Source organism: Neofelis nebulosa, chromosome 6, assembly GCF_028018385.1.
Source record: "Neofelis nebulosa isolate mNeoNeb1 chromosome 6, mNeoNeb1.pri, whole genome shotgun sequence".
In the NCBI taxonomy this organism is placed as follows: domain Eukaryota; kingdom Metazoa; phylum Chordata; class Mammalia; order Carnivora; family Felidae; genus Neofelis; species Neofelis nebulosa.
Genome location: NC_080787.1, coordinates 84,795,641 through 84,816,628, shown reverse-complemented (window position 1 = coordinate 84,816,628; position 20,988 = coordinate 84,795,641). Strand labels below are relative to the sequence as shown.

The 20,988-nt window shown below is 38.1% G+C and overlaps 1 protein-coding gene across 10 annotated transcripts in view; it reads left to right on the top strand.

The window, feature by feature from the left end:
• Positions 1 to 833: 833 nt before the first annotated feature.
• Positions 834 to 20,988, top strand: part of MAP3K7 (mitogen-activated protein kinase kinase kinase 7) — an 85,883-nt gene continuing 65,728 nt past the window's right edge. For 9 of the 10 annotated variants that reach the window (XR_009263127.1, XR_009263128.1, XR_009263122.1 and 6 more), the window contains exons 1-3: positions 834 to 1,116; positions 16,721 to 16,831; positions 20,725 to 20,790. Coding sequence is in view for 2 of the 10 variants with exons in the window: in XM_058734723.1 (XP_058590706.1) it covers positions 997 to 1,116; positions 16,721 to 16,831; positions 20,725 to 20,790 (297 nt within the window). In the remaining 8 variants the exon portion in view is untranslated. The remainder of the gene's footprint in view (positions 1,117 to 16,720; positions 16,832 to 20,724; positions 20,791 to 20,988) is intronic. The other variant, XM_058734725.1, reaches the window with a different exon arrangement.

Sequence of the window (20,988 nt, the reverse complement as noted above, 5' to 3'; positions counted from 1 at the left end):
CTCATGACCTTAAAATGGCAGCCAAAATATTTAATTTGCAAGGGTATTATTAATGATTACATTATAAATGTAAAAGATCTAAGTGCTCCGCACTCGATGCATACAATTAACACAATTCATAACTTCAGATGAATACAAATTATGCCAAGTTATAAATATCTACCTTACCTAATATTAACTTCTGTTCCTGAGCACTCAGTCTACATAGTGTTATTCAGGTTACATGCGCTGGCTCGCTCAGTATTATTTCCCTTAGAATCTCTCATAGCGTCAGGGACTGGCTCAAATCAACAGTAGCAACTCCTTCCTTCCATATACCGCATTGAAGGAAACACATTTTCCACGGCTTCTTAAAGAAATCATTCTAGTTTAGCTTAGAGGTGAAAGTGAAAAGTAAGCTTCGTCACAAAAACTGAGTCCAACTCTACTCCACCCGTCTGCAGGTCTCTGAGAGAAAAGGGAGCAGGGTCACAACAGTTTACGAAGCAGACTTGAAACGTTAGTTTTTAACTTTCCCGCAAGTCTCTGAACGACCAACCGCACTGATACTCCGTCAAGCTACGCGCCACTTCCGTTTGCGCATTTTAATTACGTCAGCATATCAGCTCTCGCGGTATCACCCGATGTTGAGGTCCCTTAATAAAGATCTCGCGAAATTTGTTCTACAGCTCCAAGCTAGCCTCACTTTCCCCCACCCCCAACCTGTCCTTCCTTTCCCGGTCTCAATCACAAAATTCTTCCCTCCCCTTTCTTGAGCTCACAGCTCTCCTTCTGTTTCCGATTTCAGGCCGGAACCGGAAGTTCAGTGGGCGGGGCCCGGCGGCGGAAAACGCTGCGGAGCCGGAGCCGGGATTCGGCTGTGGCCACTGCCCCTGTCCCCGCCACGGAGCGCCGTGGCTTCAGGCTGAAGGTCGGTCCGGAGGCGGGTGGGCGCGGGTCTCCCCCGGAGTGTCCGGGTGGCAGCCTCCCCGGGCCCCCCGGGCTCCGCGAAGGATCATGTCTACAGCCTCCGCCGCTTCCTCCTCTTCCTCATCTTCGGCCGGTGAGATGATCGAAGCCCCCTCCCAAGTCCTCAACTTTGAAGAGATTGACTACAAGGAGATCGAAGTGGAAGAGGTGAGTGAGGCCCGGCACGGAGGCGCCTGTCTCCGCCTTTGCCTGGTCCCGACTCTTAAGGTGCTTCCCCTGCCTCTCTGATTCTCGGGGCCCTGCGGAGTCTACCCGGGAGTCCCCACCGAGGCCAGGTGTAGAGGGGACTCTGCGTTCAAATGCTCTGGGAAGCTTTCTTTTTCCCTCATTTCGGCACTCTTGAGTTTGGTCTGTTACCGGAATTCGGTCATCTCAAACACCAAGATGAACTGGTGAGATGTTGTGGAGCACCAGTTCTTATATATGTAAATAGTAAATTCACCAAACACCATGACCGTCCTGGAGTTTAAGTTCACTAAGACTTGGTGTTCTTAAGGGCCAAAGTTTGTATTATGTTCGACTTCCAGCTCAGTGTCTGGTAGGTAGTGTGTGCTCGATAAATACTTGGCAAATATATCATCATGTCTAATGAAGTGTCCGCCTCAGTACTGAATGCTTCTCAGTTTCGCCGATTCGATAGAGCAGTAGTCGTAATATTAAATATTCTGCCTTCAGTTGGACTAATTTGGATAATTCTTACCATTAGTAATGTAGACTACAGTGAAAAGATGTCTCAAGCAGCATATTCCGAAGAGAAACTTACGATTTCTGTGACGACCGCAGTATAACAGAAATCGCTGTTAGAAACCCAAATCCATTCTTTATTCTGTAGTAAGTTATTTTAGGGAAAGGTAGTAATATGCTTTTAATATATTGCTTCTTTTCAAATATACATAATAGATTGATTCTAAAAATCATAAAATGTAGAAAAGTAAAAACTGTATCTGTTTTAAACACACATTTTAGAAAGTGTTCAAACTTTGGTTGGAAGTAATACTTACCATGGGCCACCTAGGTGGATTAGTCATTTAAGCAATTGGTTAAGTGTCGACTTATGCTCAGGTCATGATCTCATGATTCCTGGGGTTCAAGCCCTGCCTGGGGCTCTGTGCTGAGAGTGCAGAGCCTCCTTTTGGATTCTCTGTCTCCCTCTCTCTCTCTTTCTCTCTCTCTGCCCCTCCCCCATTCTCTCCCTGTCTCAAAAATAAATTAATAAACATTAAAAAGAAAATACTATCAATTACCACTTACTCATTTTTAAAATTTATTAAATATTTTGCTTAACATATGCCACAAAGAACAATGTGTGGCAAGACCCATGTTACAGGCTTTCAGTGAATTATCTTTACTTTAAAAATCCAAAATTATTTTTAAATAGTGGCAAGCTAAAGTAGCCAGATAATTACCATTCAACAAATACATTTTTTTCTGTGCATATTTTGGAAGAATAATGGATTCCTAAATCATGTCTTTCTATTGCATAAGGTAATCACTGAGAACAACGTCATTTTACAAGATAACATAAACAAGGCCTTTGGAGTTAGAGGGAGGTTCAGTATATCAGGTGTACATACCACTTATTAGCCATGTGATGTGAAGCGAGCTTCCTAACTAGCCCCTTTAAGCTTTATAGTTTCCTTAACTATAAAACAGGGATAATAATTTCTATTTAATTTTACCTGTATAACATCCTATTAGACAATATGATCAAAATACCCAACACAGTACCTGACACTTATGACTAGGAAACTGAATTCCAGAGAACAGTAACCTGCTTTAAGGTCACATGCTAAAAGAAGGACCAATATTTTGAAAAGAGAGGGGAATTTATTTATGTGTGGGTGTGTGTTTTCTATTGAGGCTATGATAAATTCCTTTTTCAGAAATGGATAGTTGATCCAGCTTTCATGGCTAACTTTCTTTTTTAAGAATAAAAATTCAGTGAGTCAGTATAAAAGAATTGCAGTTTTTAAATAAGCATTTACGTCTACTCTGTGGCAAACTGCTCTGCTTGTAGACTACAAATTGTTATGTAATAATAACTTGTACTTCATGGTCTAACAAATGCTTCCACAGACTTACATCATTTATTCTTACAGCCTTCATTTTCTCACACTACTTTCTAAAGCATTTTACGTTCTTCTTGGAAGAATGGAAGTTACTGAGGAGAGAGTCATCATTTTACTGCTCTTCCTGGAAAGCCACTTAACTTCTGATTAGACTTTTACGTTTCTAAAGATTTTTCTTTCAGTTTAGATATTGTTTCAACCTTTTTTAAGTATATTTAAGACATTCCTGAGGAGTAAATTTTTGTTTTCAAATGAAAATTTCTAGTATTAGCTGGTTCTCTAGTTTAGTTTTTATTTTTGAGTACCCAGTTTATTTTCACTTTAAAGATTGAATTCAGACCTTTCTAACGTTGAAAGTATTACATAATTCCCATTGTATTTGTGCACATTAAAACAGTGTTATATAATCCAGAGTGCACTATAGGCATTCAATAACCATTTCTTTTTTTTTTTTTTAATGTTTATTTATTTCTGAGACAGAGAGAGACAGAGCATGAGTGGGGGAGGGGCAGAGAGAGAGGGGGACACAGAATATGAAGCAGGCTCCAGGCTCTGAGCTGTCAGCACAGAGCCCAACGCGGGGCTCGAACTCACAGACCGTGAGATCATGACCTGAGCCGAAGTCAGACGCTCAACCGACTGAGCCACCCAGACGCCCCTTCAATAACTATTTCTTAACTTAGATTTTACTTTTGGTTAAAATCATAAATAAGAGAAGAAAGATGGCTAGAAACAAAAAGTATTTTTATATTGCTTTCAGTATTTTACATAGCACAAATATGTTGCCTATAAATAGAATCATGTTCTGTATTTCCCAAATAACAGTGTAACTGAAACAGCATTATACTGATTCAGTTAGAAACTATGTATGAAAACTACTCCAACCACAGGCCAAATATGTAGTCATTTAGTAGATATATATCTTTAAGGTATCAGCTGATTCTAATCCATACCTTCCTAATTAGTGTAGCACTTCCTAAATTCAGTTCTGATAGCAAATTATGTGAGACCTTGGCCTCAGAAACCTAGGTAGGTACTTAAAAAAAAAAATCACCTAGTTTTTACCATTCTGGGGCTGAGTGTAGAGAACGTTAGAATAAATTGTGAAGTATGTACATTGAGGACTAGGTTGCAAGAAGTGGTAAAGGCAGTGTGGTGTGGTAAAAAGTGTACTGGGCTGGGTATTTAAAAAATTTGGATGCCATACCCATTGTGCCATAATATATTTAAGTAACTTGGATCAGGTAATTTCATTTTTCTGGGTCTGATTTCTCATGTGAAGTGAAGGCCTGAACATGATTATTTAAAGTCTCTTCCAGCTCTGAAATGAAAACACATTTATTCCAGTATTAATGCTCTGTTTCCACAATAAGCATCATATGATCTCTTGTGGAAGGTAGTTGGTAACCAACTAATCCTGGTTAGACAGGACAAATATCCCCATTTTACAGATATTGACATTGGTCATAGAGATTGATTTACTAGAAACCTCTTGTGTAAGTAAATGGTAGAGCTGAGAATTGAATTTGAGATTTCTTACTCGTGAGTCACTTACTCATTCTACTAGGTTTACAGTGTTGCTTTGTTTCTTTCTGAAGCACTCTGACCAAACCTTATTCTGAAAATGGAGAAACAAAATACTGATTTCCTTTGCAGTAGTTGGTGCTACGCATGTAATGAACATTCTCTTCTGTGCACAATATTGCTAAGGTACTGTGGAAGATGAACAGAAGAATTCTAGGATTCTCTCCTTGAAATTTTTTATTATTAGGAGACTAGAATAAACACAGAACAGTTAATAATTAACATTTTCAGAACCACTAATTTAGAACTATGACTATAATGTAAACTGAGCACTGAAGCTATAATTTGAAAGTAGGGTTAATCACAGAACATTTTGTTGAATGGAAAATAATTTGAAAATAGATTTGGAATAAAGTAAGCATCATAGATTGGGAAAGGCACAAAGGTGAATTGTCTTTGCAGTTGTTCCCTCCCCTGCCCAGCATGCTTTTCCCTCAAGAACTTCACATGGCTGGCACCTCTCACCATTCAAGTCTCACCTCAAATGTTTATTCCACAGGGAAAGTTTCCCTGAGCAACCTAGATTTTGTCACTTCTATTATCCTTTGTGGCACTTACCAGTAAGCAAAATTGTGTGTCCTGCAGCACAATGTAAGGTGCCTTATTCACACTTGCAACCCCAATGTCTAGCACCATGTTTTTCAATAAATATTTGTTGAATGAGTAAATGAAGTTATCACAGCATAATTGTGAGGATTTAGTGCTCATCTAGTTCTTTTACATTGCATGTGATAAAACCAGAGGTTGCAGTAAGTTTGTGATTTGGCTAAGGCAGCATTTACACTAGAAATGAAATCTGATTCTCTTTCCAAATGTTGATTCCATTACTATTATACCTAGCAAATATGTTCATTTGGGGTAAAAAAAAATGCTGTAAAGGGGCAGGTGCTGTAAGTAAACCATGTATTGGTGGGCTTCTACTAAAATGTTACAAAGACCCTATTTTTGGCATGGCTGCTTTTTAAAAGGGAGACCCACAGTGTTGACCTCAAATGTAATCTAAGCAAGGCACATATAATCACTGCATTGTTTATATGTTCTTAAGCTTCATTATAGAGACCCAAAGGTTTTGTTTTAAAGGGAAATCTAGAAAGAACTTTGGCCATGATATTTTGTAGTTTTTAGAGGTAGATGGGCAACTGATATTGGAGAAAAACCTTATTTATAGTGGTCTTCTTAAACTGAGTCTGTAGATTTGTTATACTCAGTATTTAATTGTGGGATATCCAAAATTATTAATAAACTCTTCATGTGAAACTTAATGATCATTGATTTCATTAGAAATCTGGAATTGTTCCCACAGTAAAGAGTCACACGATAACTCTTAAATTGTGCCTGTGTAGCTTAGAAGATGACATGGCATGTATTTGAAAGAAAGGCCTACTAACTGGGTCAGGTGTCTATGGCAGGTTTTAAAGGATTGCACAAAAATTCAAAAGTAAGTTTGAATAATAAAAGCTTTACTTTCATGTTACCAAGTCTGTCTTGTCAGCAGATGGCAGTTCTCCTCTGCCACAGTGTATTAATAGAGATTGAAGTTCTAAGTTCTGAAATAGTTGGAGGCTCTAAGTTCTAACAAATAAATATATGATCTATGCTTGTTCTGTCATGTTCCAAATTTCTAGCCAGAGCAGTGGCAACATAGCCAGGATCCATTCACATAGTCCAAAGAGCAGGGCCAAACCAAAGTGACAACTATAGTCACTGAACTAAAAATAACATGAATTGGGGACAATTAAGAAGAATTATTTCATAGTAAATTAAGAACACAAGGTCATCCTTTCCCGTTTAGTGCAGTTCAGGTGGGTTTGTGTTTGTTTTTAATAACATGACTTGGATGAAAGAATAGTCTTCCATCCTGAAGAAATTAGCTTTTTTTTAAATTTAATTTATTTTTTTAAATTTACATTCAAGTTAGTTATATAGTGCAACAATGATTTCAGGACTAGATTCCTTAATGCCCCTTACCCATTTAGCCCACCTCCCCTCCCAAAACCTCTCCAGTAACCCTCTGTTCTCTATATTTAAGAGTGTCTTATGTTTTGTTCCTCTCCCTGTTTTTATATTATTTTTGCTTCCCTTCCCTTATGTTCATCTGTTTTGTATCTTAAAGTCCTCACTGACCCATGAAAAAATGCTCAACATCACTCATCATCAAGAAATTAGTTTTTAAAGGAGTTGCTTTCTTTAAATTTTTTTTTTCAACGTTTTTTATTTATTTTTGGGACAGAGAGAAACAGAGCATGAACGGGGGAGGGGCAGAGAGAGAGGGAGACACAGAATCGGAAACAGGCTCCAGGCTCCGAGCCATCAGCCCAGAGCCTGACGCGGGGCTCGAACTCACGGACCGCGAGATCGTGACCTGGCTGAAGTCGGACGCTTAACCGACTGCGCCACCCAGGCGCCCCAGGAGTTGCTTTCTTTAAACACACAAAATGAATTCTGATTTTGATACTTGTGCTTTTTAATACTAATTATATGGAAATATTTTACATACTATCTCATATTCTTCTATTTTTATTTAAAAAATACATTTAAATCTGCTTTAAAATTTGAGATTAAAGTCGTGGACCCAAAATCACTACACCACAGGGGGAAAGATGCACATCATAAGAGAATTAATCTAAGAATAATTTAGAAAGCATTCATAAATTTAGAAGGAAATAATTCTAGGTTGACTTCCCTTTTAAAACCAAAGTCCTCTTTGCATTCCTCTGTTCTTCTATTTTTACAGATGAGGGACTGTGAAAAATATCTAATATTTATTTCTAGGTTCACCGTTTTGTATGGATGCAAGTGATGGGGAGATACTTATAATTTAGATGTGTGCCCTTTTTTACACTCTTGGTGGAAATTGGTCTTTGGGGAAAGCAGTAAATTCAAAATAATTGTTAATGACCCAATGTGTCAAAGAAACTTAGGTTATTCAGATATGAATGCAATCCAAAAAGCATATTTGATTTGTGAACTTGAATTAGAAGATAGTAAGTAAAAAGTAACTTCCTTTCCTTGTTTTTAGTTTGAATATGAGGATTTTCATACCTCAGATGCCAGTGTCTCAATTTGCCCTCTATGCCACTCGTTTCTGTCAATCTGTGTTTCAAGAAAAACATTGGGTTGTTCACAAGAATCCCCCTTTTTCTTTCTTCATGCCCAAGATGGCATTTAGTGCTCTGGAAAACTTTGATAAGTAATATCCACAGCAGAGGTGCCTGGGTGGCTCAGTTAGTTGAGCGTTGGACTTCGGCTCAGGTAATGACTAGCATCTGACTTCAGCTAAGGTCATGATCTCGCGGTTCATGGGTTTGAACCCTGTACTGACAGCTCAGAGCCTGGAGCCTGCTTCAGATTCTGTGTCTCCCTCTCTCTCTCTCTCTCTCTGCACCTCCCCCACTCGCACTCTGTCTCTCTCAGAAGTAAACATTTAAAAAAAAATAAAAAAGAAAAAATAATATCCACAGCAGTTGAGGGCTCAGTGTTCTATGTGATGGTTTCCACCGAAGTCCCTTGTTTCACCGTTAGTTATGTTTTTAATATAACCTAATATTGTTCTCAAACCAGAATCACCTTCAGAGTTTCTTAAAACACAGATTGCTGGGCCCTACCCTCAGACTCAGTACTTTTGGGTTGGAACCTGGGGATTTATATTTTCCACAAATATCCAGGTCATGCTGATGCTTTTGATCCATTTTGAGAGCCATTGGATTAATGCTTTTGCTGTTTTTGCATTTGCTTTCATTTTGGAAATCTTCCCTTGGCTTCTTGAGATACTCTTCTGGTTTGCTTGCTGTATTATTGACTGTTCTTTCCAGTTTTTGCTTCTTCTTTCTCCTCTGTTTTCTAGATATAGAAGTTCTTCAGAGCTCAGTTCCAGTGCCCCATAGTATTTTTTGGTAATCTCTCATCCAGTTGATTGACCAGAAATAATCAACTAAATGCTGATGATTTGCCTGCCTGACTTCTCCTTGACTCATGTTTCTATTTTCTTTCTTGATATCTCCCCTTGGATATCTAATAGACATCTTAAACTTTGTATGACTAAAACACAACTCTGTGTTATTAAAAAAAAAAATCTGCTTGCTCTGTTCTTTGTTTTCCTTCATTAAACTGTTGCCTAACCTAGACATTATCCTTGATTCATCTCTTCCTCTCTGCCCCTCCTGCATACATGCGTGCCATCAGCAAGCTCTTTTGACCCTACCTATAAAACATATCCTGGATCTGCCCGTTTTTCTGCACTGCCTTCAGCCTTGTCCTCACAGCTATTCTTTCTTACTTGGGCTGCTATTAGCCTTCTATCTGGTCTCTGTATATGTTCTAGCTTCCCTAAAATCCATTTTTCACATAAGAGCTAGAATTATTTTTTTAATGTAAAATCGTATCACATCTTTCCTTCTTAAATTTCTCCTGTTGCTTCTTACTGCACTTAGACTGAAATCCAAACTCCTTTTTGTGATGCAGAAAGCCATTCAGGATGTAGATTCTGCCTGTCTCTCCAGTCTTATCTTGTATCTCTCTTCCCTTCTCCCACTATGCACCGCCCACACCAAACACTCCAAGTATTTCTCTAGGTCATCACTAAAATGTCTCCTTTCTCAGTGCGGCTTTACAGGACGACTGTTTAAAATTGGGTGGGGGTAGTGCATACATGTGTGTACACACACACAAGATTTTGTTCCTTTACTTTTTAGCACACTGGTTATTTACCAAATATTACATGTTTTTACTTTGTCTCTCTCCACAAGAATATAAGCAGTAGAAACAAAGATTATGGTTTATTTTGTTCACTTCTATATCTTGAGTGTCTAAGGTAGCACCTAATCTATAGCTGAGGTTGAAATATTATTGAATAGGGAATGAGGGTTTTTTTTCCCCTTAGGGCCTTCAGATTACTTGTTTCTTCTTCTTTGGTTGGTTCCTTGTATCATTCAAATATCAAGTTAGTAACCTCCTCAGATAACCTTCCCATACTATCTGTCCCAAAGCTTCCACCAGTCTCTTTGTCCTATCATCCTCCTTTTTTGTTTTCTACATAGCATTTTTTTGCAATCTGATATTCTTCTTATTCATCTTTTTGCCTATTGATTATCTTTCCCCTCCATTAATTGAAAACACATTCCATGTAGAGCATAGTCTTTGTCTTATTTATTGCTATATCTCTGATAAGCTAAATGGTAGCTGAATATAGTAGACGTTCAAAAACTGCTGATTTAAGGAGTAAACAAATGAAGTTCATTGTTTTCTTGGTATGATCCTTACCTTCACACCTTTGAAAGGAGAACTTACCCATTTCTCCCTTGCTTACTGACTAGGCCTTCCCCTTTGGCCTTCATCGATTCTCCAAAACTCAGCTGATCTCTGTTTAGCTCCCTGTATTTGAGCTGTCTACTATCCCACAGCCTGAGATACAGGTTCCAACATTTTGCCCTAAAACAGCCTCCTCCCTATAGTCCAAGAGACTCTAATTTCAGTTTCTTCACTTTTCTTTTGGCAAGAGTTTTTTTTTGTTTTGTTTTGCAGTTTTTGTTGTTGTTGTTGTTGTTGTTATCATTTCTGTATTCTGTTGGGAGAGAGAGAATCCCAAGCAAGCTCCGTGATGTCACCTTGGAGCCTGACACAGGGCTTGATCCCACAAACTGCAAGATCATGACCTGAGCCAAAATGAAGAGTGGGATGCTTAACCAATTAAGCCATCTAGGCCCTCTCCCCTTGCATTTTTAATCATCTGTAGCTTTCCAGGGTGGCTAAGCTGTGTGAGGCTGCCCTCTCTTAAAAATCTCTTTGAGAAGTGGGAAGGATAAGTCCTTTCTGCCCTCAAATTCCTAAGCCTGTCCTGAATCTCTAAGCCTATCCCTGAAGGGGATGAGGTGTTTCTTTAACCACCATTATAGACTTACCTTTGGCTCACTTAAGCTAGTAAGTATTTAAAAAATGATTTAAGTACTGTTGTCTTGAATTTTTTCTCTACCTCACTTTTATTCCATGAAGGCAAAAGTCAATTCTTTTTTTTTTCTTTTTTTTTTTTTAACGTTTTATTTATTTTTGAGACAGGGAGAGACAGAGCATGAACAGGGGAGGGTCAGAGAGTTGGAGACACAGAATCTGAAACAGGCTCCAGGCTCTGAGATGTCAGCACAGAGCCCGACGCGGGGCTTGAACTCATGGACCGAGAGATCATGACCTGAGCCAAAGTCGGCCGCTTAACCGACTGAGCCACCCAGGCGCCCCAAAAGTCAATTCTTTATATATATATATATTTTTTTTACTCTTAATATCTCTACATTTATGCCACTTGAAAACATGGAAAGTCTTTTTTTTTTTTTTTTTTTTTTTTTTTTTTTTATATTGCAGTGTGATGATTTATAAGGAATATACATTTGGTCATCTGAATGACCAAACAGGGGCACCTATGTGGCTTGGTCGGTTAAGTGTCTGACTTCAGCTCAGGTATGATCTCATGGCTTGTGAGTTCAAGCCCCGCATCAGGCTCTGCTGACAGCTCAGCACCTGGACCCTGCTACAGATTCTGTGTCTCCTCCTCTTCTCCTGCCCCTTCCTCACTCGTACTCGGTCTCTCTCAAAAATAAGTAAACATTAAAAAAAAAAAAAAAAAAGAATACAATTATAAAAAATGAATGACCAAATGTGTATTTCTGTCATATATACTTGGTCTTTGTCCACAGTTCCTCACTCACAGCTCCCAAAACTTTCCGAATTTCCTAAGGGAAGAAAAATAAAAATGTTTCTGTTTCTCTCTCTCATTATGTTGAGGTTACTTTTACATTTACTTATTTTTTTGAGAGACAAAGGGACAGGGCACAAGTTGGGGAGGGGCAGAGAGAGAAGGAGACACAGAATCCAAAGCAGGCTCCAGGCTCTGAGCTGTCAACACAGAGCCTGACGCGGGGCTCGAACTCACAAACTGTGAGCACATGACCTGAGCCGAAGTCGGACGCTTAACCGACTGAGCCACCCAGACGCCCCTGTTCAGGGTACTTTTTAACCCTACTACAGGATGGGGGCTGGTTGCTAGGAGAACCTACTTTTTGGTTAGAGGGTTGGAACTTTCAGTCCCATCCCCCTGACCTCCAAAGAAGGGAGTGTAGAAAGGAGAGGAGCTGGGGTCAGATCATTTGCCATTGACCAAAGATGTAATCAATCATACCTGTCTAATGAAGCCTCCATAAAAACCCAAAAGGCCAGGGTTGGAGAACTTCCAGGTTGGTGAACACATAGAGGTTCAAGGAGAGTGACTTGCCTAGAGAGGTTATGGAAGCTTTGCACGCTTTCTGCATATCTTGCCCTCTGGTTCTCTTCTATCTGGCAGTTCCTGGGTTATGTCCTTTTATAATAAACTGGTAATACAGTAAGGAAAATGTTTCAGTTTTGTGAGCCACTCCAGCAAATTGATTGAACCCAAGGAGGGAGTCATTGGAACCTCCAATCTGTAGCCGTTGGTCAGAAGCACAAGTGACATCCTGGACTTGTGACTGGCATCTGAAGTTGTGGAAGGAGGGACAGTCTTATAGACCTGAGCCCTTAACCTGCAGGATCTGATATTGTGTCCAGGTAGATAGTGTCAGAGTTGAATTGAATTGTAGGACACCCAGCTGGTTGGTATCTGAGAATTTCTTTGGTGGTTTGGGAAAAACCCCTTTCGTTCATTGGAATTAGTATTCAGAATCATTAGATACACAAAGGTTTAATTCTTTAAGCATTGACTCTGCTTCCTTTTTTTTTTTTTAATGTACTTGTTTATTTTTTGATTTATATTCAAGTTAGTTAGCATATAGTACAATAATGATTTCAGGAGTAGAATCCAGTGATTCATCCCCTACATATAACACCCAGTGCCTCTAACCTCACTCCTTTGAATTCAGTTATTATTTTTTTTTAATCATGCATTTCACTTTATGTGTACATCCTTAGGCATCTTGTACTTTTCTTTCTATCATTTTATACCTGTTGTTTTACCATACCTGTGAAATATCTTAGACCCCTAACATGAGTGGAGGCTTCTTAAAGCCATTGGCTCTCTTCTTACATAAATGTGCCTGTTTTATATTTCAAATTGTTTAAAAAATTGCTGCTTTCTTGAGCAAATAGAAGAAGGCTTATCATGTCCTTATTTCTCCACATTTTGTTCCCATGATTTTAAGTTGAAAACTCAGAGTCAGCCATCATCTCAGCACTAGATGGCACTTGTGCATCACAACTAGTCATATAACACCTAACGGTTTTTGTGACAAGCGAATGATCTACAAATATAATGTTTGGAATCCCTACGTGGACTTTACTTAAAATAGGAAAATGAAACAGGAGGACACCTACTAAGTACAGTTGCTTTGTAAATACATGGTTGAAGAATATTTTGAATTCATAATCATTATTTCATTATCATATCAATAGGTAATCTGTTCTCCATCCATACCTTCTTAGTCTAATGTTGCCGTAAAGTTGAAATTTGTTTTAAGACCTGTTTGCTATTCATCATAGTTAATTGTACAGCTCCTTACATTGATTCATACCTAACTCTAAGCACTTATTATTCTTTTGTAGGATATAAGAAACTACATGGTTTTGGTTTGAGTATGAATCCTGTAGATACCACTGAGGAGATTGTAAGCATCTCCCCTTTACTGCTGAGAAAACAGAAGCTCAGAGATATTACTCTGCCCAGCATTAATAGCTAATAGGTAGAACCTTTATTCAAACTCGAGTCTGTTGGATTTCAGAGCCCGGGTGTGCTCTTTCCATTACTCTGATGGTGCCAGGTTTAGTCAATACCCATTCATGTTAAAGTAACTGGATGACTAGTGCAAATGACTGATGTTGGTTTCTTTCTCATATGAGAGATACAACTCAACACCCAAAAAACAAAGAACCCAATTAAAAAATGGGCTGAATACGTAAACAGACATTTTTTTCAAAGAAGACATCCAGATGGCCAACAGACACATGAAAAGATGCTTAGCATCACCCATCATCAGGGAAATGCAAGTCAAAACTATAATGCGATATCACCTCACAGCTGTCAGAGTAGCTAAACTCAAAAACAAGAAACAAATGTTGGTGAGGATGTTGAGAAAAAAGGAACCCTAATGCACTATTGGTGGGAATACAAACTGGTATAGCCACTGTGAAAAATAGTATGGAAGCTCCTTAAAAGGTTAAAAATAGAACTGCCCTGTGATCCAGTAATTGCACTATACTGGGTATTTACCCTAAAAAGGGATACATGAACCCTTATGTTTATTGCAGCATTATTTACCATAGTCAAGATATGGAAGCAGCCCAAGTGTCCATTGATAAATGAATGGATAAGGAAGATATGATACACACACACACACACACAAGCGATGATATTATTCAGCTGTAAAAAAAAAAAAACAAGGAAACCTTGCCATTTGCAACCTGGATAGAGCTAGAGAGTATTATGCTAAGTGAAATAAGTCAGAGAAAGACAGATACCATATGATTTCACTCATGTGTGGAATTTAAGAAACAAAATATAGGCGGCACCTGGGTGGCTCAGTTGGTTGAGCATCTGACATCAGCTCAGGTCATGATCTTGCAGTTTGTGAGTTCGAGCCCCTCATTGGGTTTGCTGCTGTCAGCACAGATCCTGCTTCAGATCTTCTATTCCCCTTTCTCTTTCTGTCCCTTCCCCACTTGTGCTTTCTTCTCAAAAATATATAGAACATTTAAAAAATTAAAAAAAAAAAAAAAAAAAAAAGGAGCAAAGGGAAAAAACAAGAGAAATACCAAGAGAGCAAACTGATGGTTACCAGAGGAGAGGTGGATTTATGAAGGGGATTAATGAGTACACTTATCATGATGAGCACTGAATAATGTGTAGAATTCTTGAATCACTGTAGTGTACACTTGAAGTTAATATAACACCATATGTTAACTATACTGGAATTAAAATTGAAAACAAAAAATAGAGATGACAAAATAAAATAAAATGGAAACATTCAATAAATGTTAACCATTTGGGTGTTTTTATACATTATGTAACATGAGAAATAGCCATACTGTTTTGTGTAATGTATGAAATAGAATTTGAGCTATTGCTAAACTGGCCATACATCCCCATTTACAGCTACTGTCCTCGTGGTTATTATTGGAACTTACTTCTTACTCTAAAAAGAGTTCTGATGTAAATAATAAATTATCTGATCCGCCTAGCTAGAGCCAACTTTGTTACAGAAGAGCTTTGTGCCCATGGATTTGTTCTTGTAAGTTTGTCTAAAGTGAAAGCTCCTTGGGGTGTCTGGGTGGCTCAGTTGGTTAAGCATCCGGCTTTGGCTCTGGTCACAATCTCACGGTTCATTGGTTTGAGCTGCACGTAGGGCTCTGTGCTGACAGCTCAGAGCCTGGAGCCTCCTTCAAATTCTGTGTCTCCCTCTCTCTGTGCCCCCGTTCTGACATAGAATAGAGTTATATGTGTACATATTAGGATCCTTCACATTCTGGTGTTAACTTCTCTGGGATCAATACGTACTTGCTCTTTACTGATATAGCTTTGAGCAAGTTAGTTTACTTCTTTAAAGCTAGAAGCTTTATCTGTAAAATAAGAATAACATTAGTATGTACCTCCTATGGTTGTGTAAATGAGGTAATGTATGAAAGCAAAACATAGAAAGTACATAAATGAGGGGCGCCTGGGTGGCTCGGTCGGTTAAGCGTCCGACTTTGGCTCAGGTCATGATCTCGTGGTCCGTGAGTTCAAGCCCCGCATCAGGATCTGTGCTGACAGCTCAGAGCCTGGAGCCTGCTTCAGATTCTGTGTCTCCCGCTCTCTGCCCCTCCCCCGCTCATGCTGTGTCTCTCTGTCAAAAATAAATAAACTTTAAAAAAAAAAAAAAAGAAAGTACATAAATGAGAGGTGTAGACAGATATTTCACTTAAGGAAAAAGCATTGCCACAAGGTACTTAGATACATTGGAAGCTGAAAAATTGGAGTAGATGGCACTTAACTAAGGTCATTTACAATAATAAAATCTTAACAAGCTTCAAAAGCTGTTCTGTTGTTTTTATATTATGGCAAATTTCAAACATTTGTAAAAGTAAAGCAAATAGCATGAGAGAGCAATGAACCCATGAGGTCCCTATCAGTTAGCTGTCAACAATAATAAAATACATGGCCAACCTTTTATAACTTAAAAAAAATAACTTTAATGAAATATTTTACATATTATGAAATTCACCAATTTGAAGTATTCGGTCATTTGTACAAATATGCCAAGTTATGCACCCATCATCATAAATCAGTTTTCAGACATTTTCACCCCCTTGGTAATATTCCTCCTACCCATTTACAGTTAATCCCAATTTTCACTCTCAGTTCTAGGCAACTACTGATCTACTTTCTATCTCTATGGATTTAACTTTTCTGGACATTTCACGTCAGTGGAATCATAGTGTGTGGTCTCTTGTATGTAGCTTCTTTCATTTACACAGTGTTTTTTGAAGTTCATCCATGTTGTAGCATTTATCAATCAGCAGTTCATTTCTTTTTCTTGATGGATTCCAAGTGTATTCCATTATATAGGTAATACTAAGTTTTGTCTACCGTCACAGGGGCAATCTTTTATCATCTGTATTTTTGTCCTTTTCCCTCTGTTTCATACCCCTACTGAATTATTCAAAAGCTATTTTTAATTTCATAAGTATGATAGCTTAAACACCGATTGTATGTTCCTGCTTTTTATTTTTCTTTTCCCAAACCATCTCTCTCTCTCCTTGTTCATCTTGTCTCTTTTCTTTTCTTTTCTTTTCTTTTCTTTTCTTTTCTTTTCTTTTTTTTTCTTCTTGTTCCAGGAGTCTTTTTTATTTGTTGTTTTGGTTTTACTTGACAATGAAGAGCTGTCTAGGTCATAAACTTTCAAAAGATAGAGACAAGTTCATTATTTTCTCACTTCAGTGAAACTTCATACATGCTCAGTGGCAAATCCAGAGTGATGATTTCTAAAATCTTTTCCAAATCTTTCAAGTCAGCTTCAGTGTTATATGTTGGGCTGGATCTATTTATTTCTGATTCTCATGGGTGATTTGTTGTTGTTGTTGTTGTTGTTGTTGTTGTTTTAACTCAGGTTGTTGGAAGAGGAGCCTTTGGAGTAGTCTGCAAAGCTAAATGGAGAGCAAAAGATGTTGCCATTAAACAAATAGAAAGTGAATCTGAGAGGAAAGCTTTTATTGTAGAGGTAAGTTGAGATCTTATTTCCATTGTGTAATTCTTTACCTAAGATACTCTATGAATTTAATATTGTGAAAGAAGTTGTTTCTCAGTTGTCACTTCTCTGTATACTTCAACTTCAGCAGTTTGGTAGATCCAGAGATAATGCCATGGAAACATTTTTCATTCACACTCTTAATTCTGATTAAAAAGTAGAGGAAAAGACTCTTAACTAACTACATAAATGAATCATCCCTTTATTAAAATATAGTCTCATCCATGTGATTCAGATCTATTTCAAGACACAGAATTTAAATTTTAAAATAGAAAAGAAATTATATTTTCTCCCATTATCTAAAATTAAGGGAAATTTTATGCATTCATTTTTGACTGAATATTTTTAGAAATTCAAATGAGATCATTTTACAGGGAAAAATTTCAAATTTGATTATTTCACATTTAGCATGAAAATCTACAACTATTCTCTTACAGATTTGATGATGGAGAATTCAGTAATTGAGATTATTCTATTGTCAGATTTATTCTTAATTTTGTACTATGTTGTATATTAAATTATAGTAGTTCATTAAGTCCGGTTTTGGGGTGCCTGGGTGGCTCAGTCGGTTAAGGGTCTGACTGGTTTCTGCTCAGGTCATGAACTCATGGTTTGTGGGTTAGAGCCACATGTCAGGCTCTGAGACGTTCTTGCAGAGCCTGCTTGGATTCTTTCTCTCTTTGCCCCTTTCCAACTCATGCACAGCTCTCTTCTGCCTCTCTCTCTCAAAAATAAACTTTAAAAAAATATCAGTGGTTTTATCACTTTTTAACCAGTGGATAAGTGGTCTTTATCTTACAAACCTTTCTGGATTTATGTTTGTGATTATATTTAATTATAATTTCAAAATATACTTTATGATATTTTTAAATGTATAACATGGAGACTGAGAACCTAGTTGGGATATGACGAAGTGGATTTTTGTAATTAATTGAATGAGTTGAGAAATGCTGATAGTTTGGGGTCATCATGAAGAAAAGATGATCTCTAATAGTATGCTCCGAGAGTCTGGCCTCAGCCTTGCCTTACTCATGATATTTGTTTATGGTTTAGATAAGGTCTAAAAGTGTATTGGCACTTTCACAAAACTAGGTAAAAGCATATGTGTTAAACACTAGGAATCAGGACTTGAAAAGATTATAATAGCTTGGATAAAAATTTTTTATCAAGGTTATATATACATATAATTGAGATTGTCAGTCCACATATTCTTTTTTTTTTTTTTTCTTTTTTTAAAGCTTTATTTTATGTACCATAAAATTCACCTGTTGGAAGTACAACTGAATGGTTTTTAAGAGATTCACAAGGTTGGGACACACTTCTTCCTTCATTAGTTCTGAGACCTTGGGCTCCAGTCTCCCACAAAGCAATTGGTCTTCCCTCTACCCCACCTCCTCTGTGTGTCTCTCTCACCTTCAAATTCAATTTCTTTCATTTACAGATCTTTAACTCCCTTGCCTGCAGTCAATCCCTTCTAATCCCATCTCTCAACTCCAGATAGTTTATCAGAGACACATCTCTTCCAGAGAGACATTCAGACATCAGAATTTAAAAATAAAATAAATAGGGGCGCCTGGATGGCTCAGTTGGCTGGGCGTCTAACTTCGGCCCAGGTCATGATCTCACAGTCCGTGAGTTCGAGCCCCACATTGGGCTCTATGCTGACAGCTCGAAGCCTGGAGCCGGCTTCAGATTCTGTGTCTCCCTCTGTCTCTCTGCTCCTCTCCTGCTCGTGCTCTGTCTCTCTCTCTCTCAAAAATAAGTAAAAAAAATTTTTAAGTGTAAAAATAAAATAATTAATAAAGACTTTATAGCACTAGCCCAGTGTGCACCTCCCCTATGAAAACCACGTGATGAATTCTATCAGGTCACTTCTGGAAAGACCTTGGCTCTTCCTTTATATATTATCATCCTACCTAAAAAGAGCAATAGGTGTTCTCACAGGCTGCTACCTTCAATCCATCATCCCTTCCACTGAGTTATGTCTCTCAGACAAACTTTCAGTAAGACCCAGACAGAGAGCCTGGTTCAGACTCGTTTGTGTCATCACCCTGGCCTCTACCCCCAACAAGTGGGTACAGTACTTTTGGTTGAAGGCCTAGGCTTCCAACAACCACAGCCTAGACTTTCTCAAACCAAGGAGAGAAGGAGGGGAAGAAACTAGAGGAGAGAGATGCACACTGGGCTTTGGATCAGCCACATTGGATGTGAGTCCTCTACATGTTCTTACTTTGAAAACTTTTATTCCCTTACCCTCTTTCCCATCAAGTTTTCTGCTTCTCAGAGGCAACTACTTTGAGCTCATTCCTTACTTTTCTTTGGTATCCCCCAATCCAGAGACTCTTTGCTATATCAAAGAAACAGCCTCTAATCTTTGGGATGATACAGAGGCATCACTAAGCTGTTTGAAGTCAGGAAGGGAGGGAATCTTTGGTCTACCTTTCAGCCAGTCTCTCTGTTCCATTATTGCCTTATTTGCATAGGTACCTGGTACTCCCAACCCTTTGGAGATTTTATGAGATAAATCTCATTGCTTCTCATTTTTTCTTTTCTTTTCTTTTTTTTTTTTTTTAGATCTGCTGTGTCCGATACTGCTAATCATTTGCTTTCCAACTTCAAAAATGTGTTGTTGTCTTCTCATTTCACATTCTCTTTATACTTCTTTGTGCCTTGAAAAAATGCCTTTAATGTCTTAGTAGGATTTGAGGAGGGAGCAGGAATACTTACATAATCTGCTATCTGAAGCTCAGTCCTGAACCTTAAGATGAAATATAATATGTATTTATAATAAATGAATATAATAAATAGTGATATTCTTGTGTTAGGACTGAAAATACACAGATGTTGGCTGTAGAAAAATACAGCTTTCTACTAGCATATAGTAAAAAGGTTTATCTTTTTGGACTTCATATGAGCCAGCAGTATAATGTAAATAATAAGAGGAAGAGAAAGGAAAAGACATAAAAGAGAGAAGAAAGAGAGTAAGGTGCAGTTTGGAGGGACACATAAACAGATGTTTGAGATGTAGAGCAAGAGAAACAGTATAGCCAAACCTCTCACTGACCTTAGTGTGATTCATTGGATTGGGGAAGATTAAAGCTGGAAGTAGGAAGAATAGCTAGGAGAACACACGGCAATTACTACAGCAGTCATGTTACTAAGGCAATGGTAGTGGGAATGCAGAGGAGGCAATTAATTCAAGAGATAGGAGAAGGAAATAGGGAAGACAGCACACATATGCAGAAAGAGTGTAGATTTTAAGTCAGATAAACCAAAGTTCAAACCCTGGCTATACCACTTCCTAGCTGTACGATATTTAACAGCTCACTTAACCCTCTCTGAGCTTTATCTTAAAGGTCCCTCTTCTTTTAAGGTAGAAATGACAATACCTACCTTGCAGAGTTGTGAGAATTATATGGTATCTATAAAGTACCCCCCAATGCCCGGCACAGAGTAGATAGACTATTCAGCCATAGTTATGAAGATGATGACAATGACATGGCTTCTTCTGGCTTCAATAACTCAGCTCAGTGCCATCTCTGGGATAGTGTCCTAACATTTCTTGGCAAAGTTTATTCTTATTTGTACTTACCATGACTTGTTCATAACTCCTGTTACAGCACTTTGCACATTACCTTAATTATTTGTTTACATGTCCATCTCTCAATTAAAGTGTGAGAGCTCTAGGGCAGGGAATCTTTGCCATCCTGGGCAGGCATTTATGACCACAGTGCCTGCTTACATAGTGAATGATGATAGTTGAATGATTGAACTAATGTTTTGTACAACCATGAAATTACAATGATGCTGTGAAATCAGTTTCTCATAAGTTAGCACCTTTTAAAAGAGACCTTAATTTGTTACAGCTTCGACAGTTATCCCGCGTGAACCATCCTAACATTGTAAAGCTGTATGGGGCCTGCTTGAATCCAGTAAGTTTGTCACTTTTTCATTGTCACCCATCTGTAAGCAGTGACACGGTAAATGTTTGAGGGGATGTAGTTTTTGAAGCTGTTTTGATCTGTTAGATTATTTCAAAAAAATTGCACTTTATGTATTTGTTTCTAGTCTGTTAACAACACAGTATATTGGAGGAATTATCTTAGGTGGTCTCATCCAGTAAACTCTTC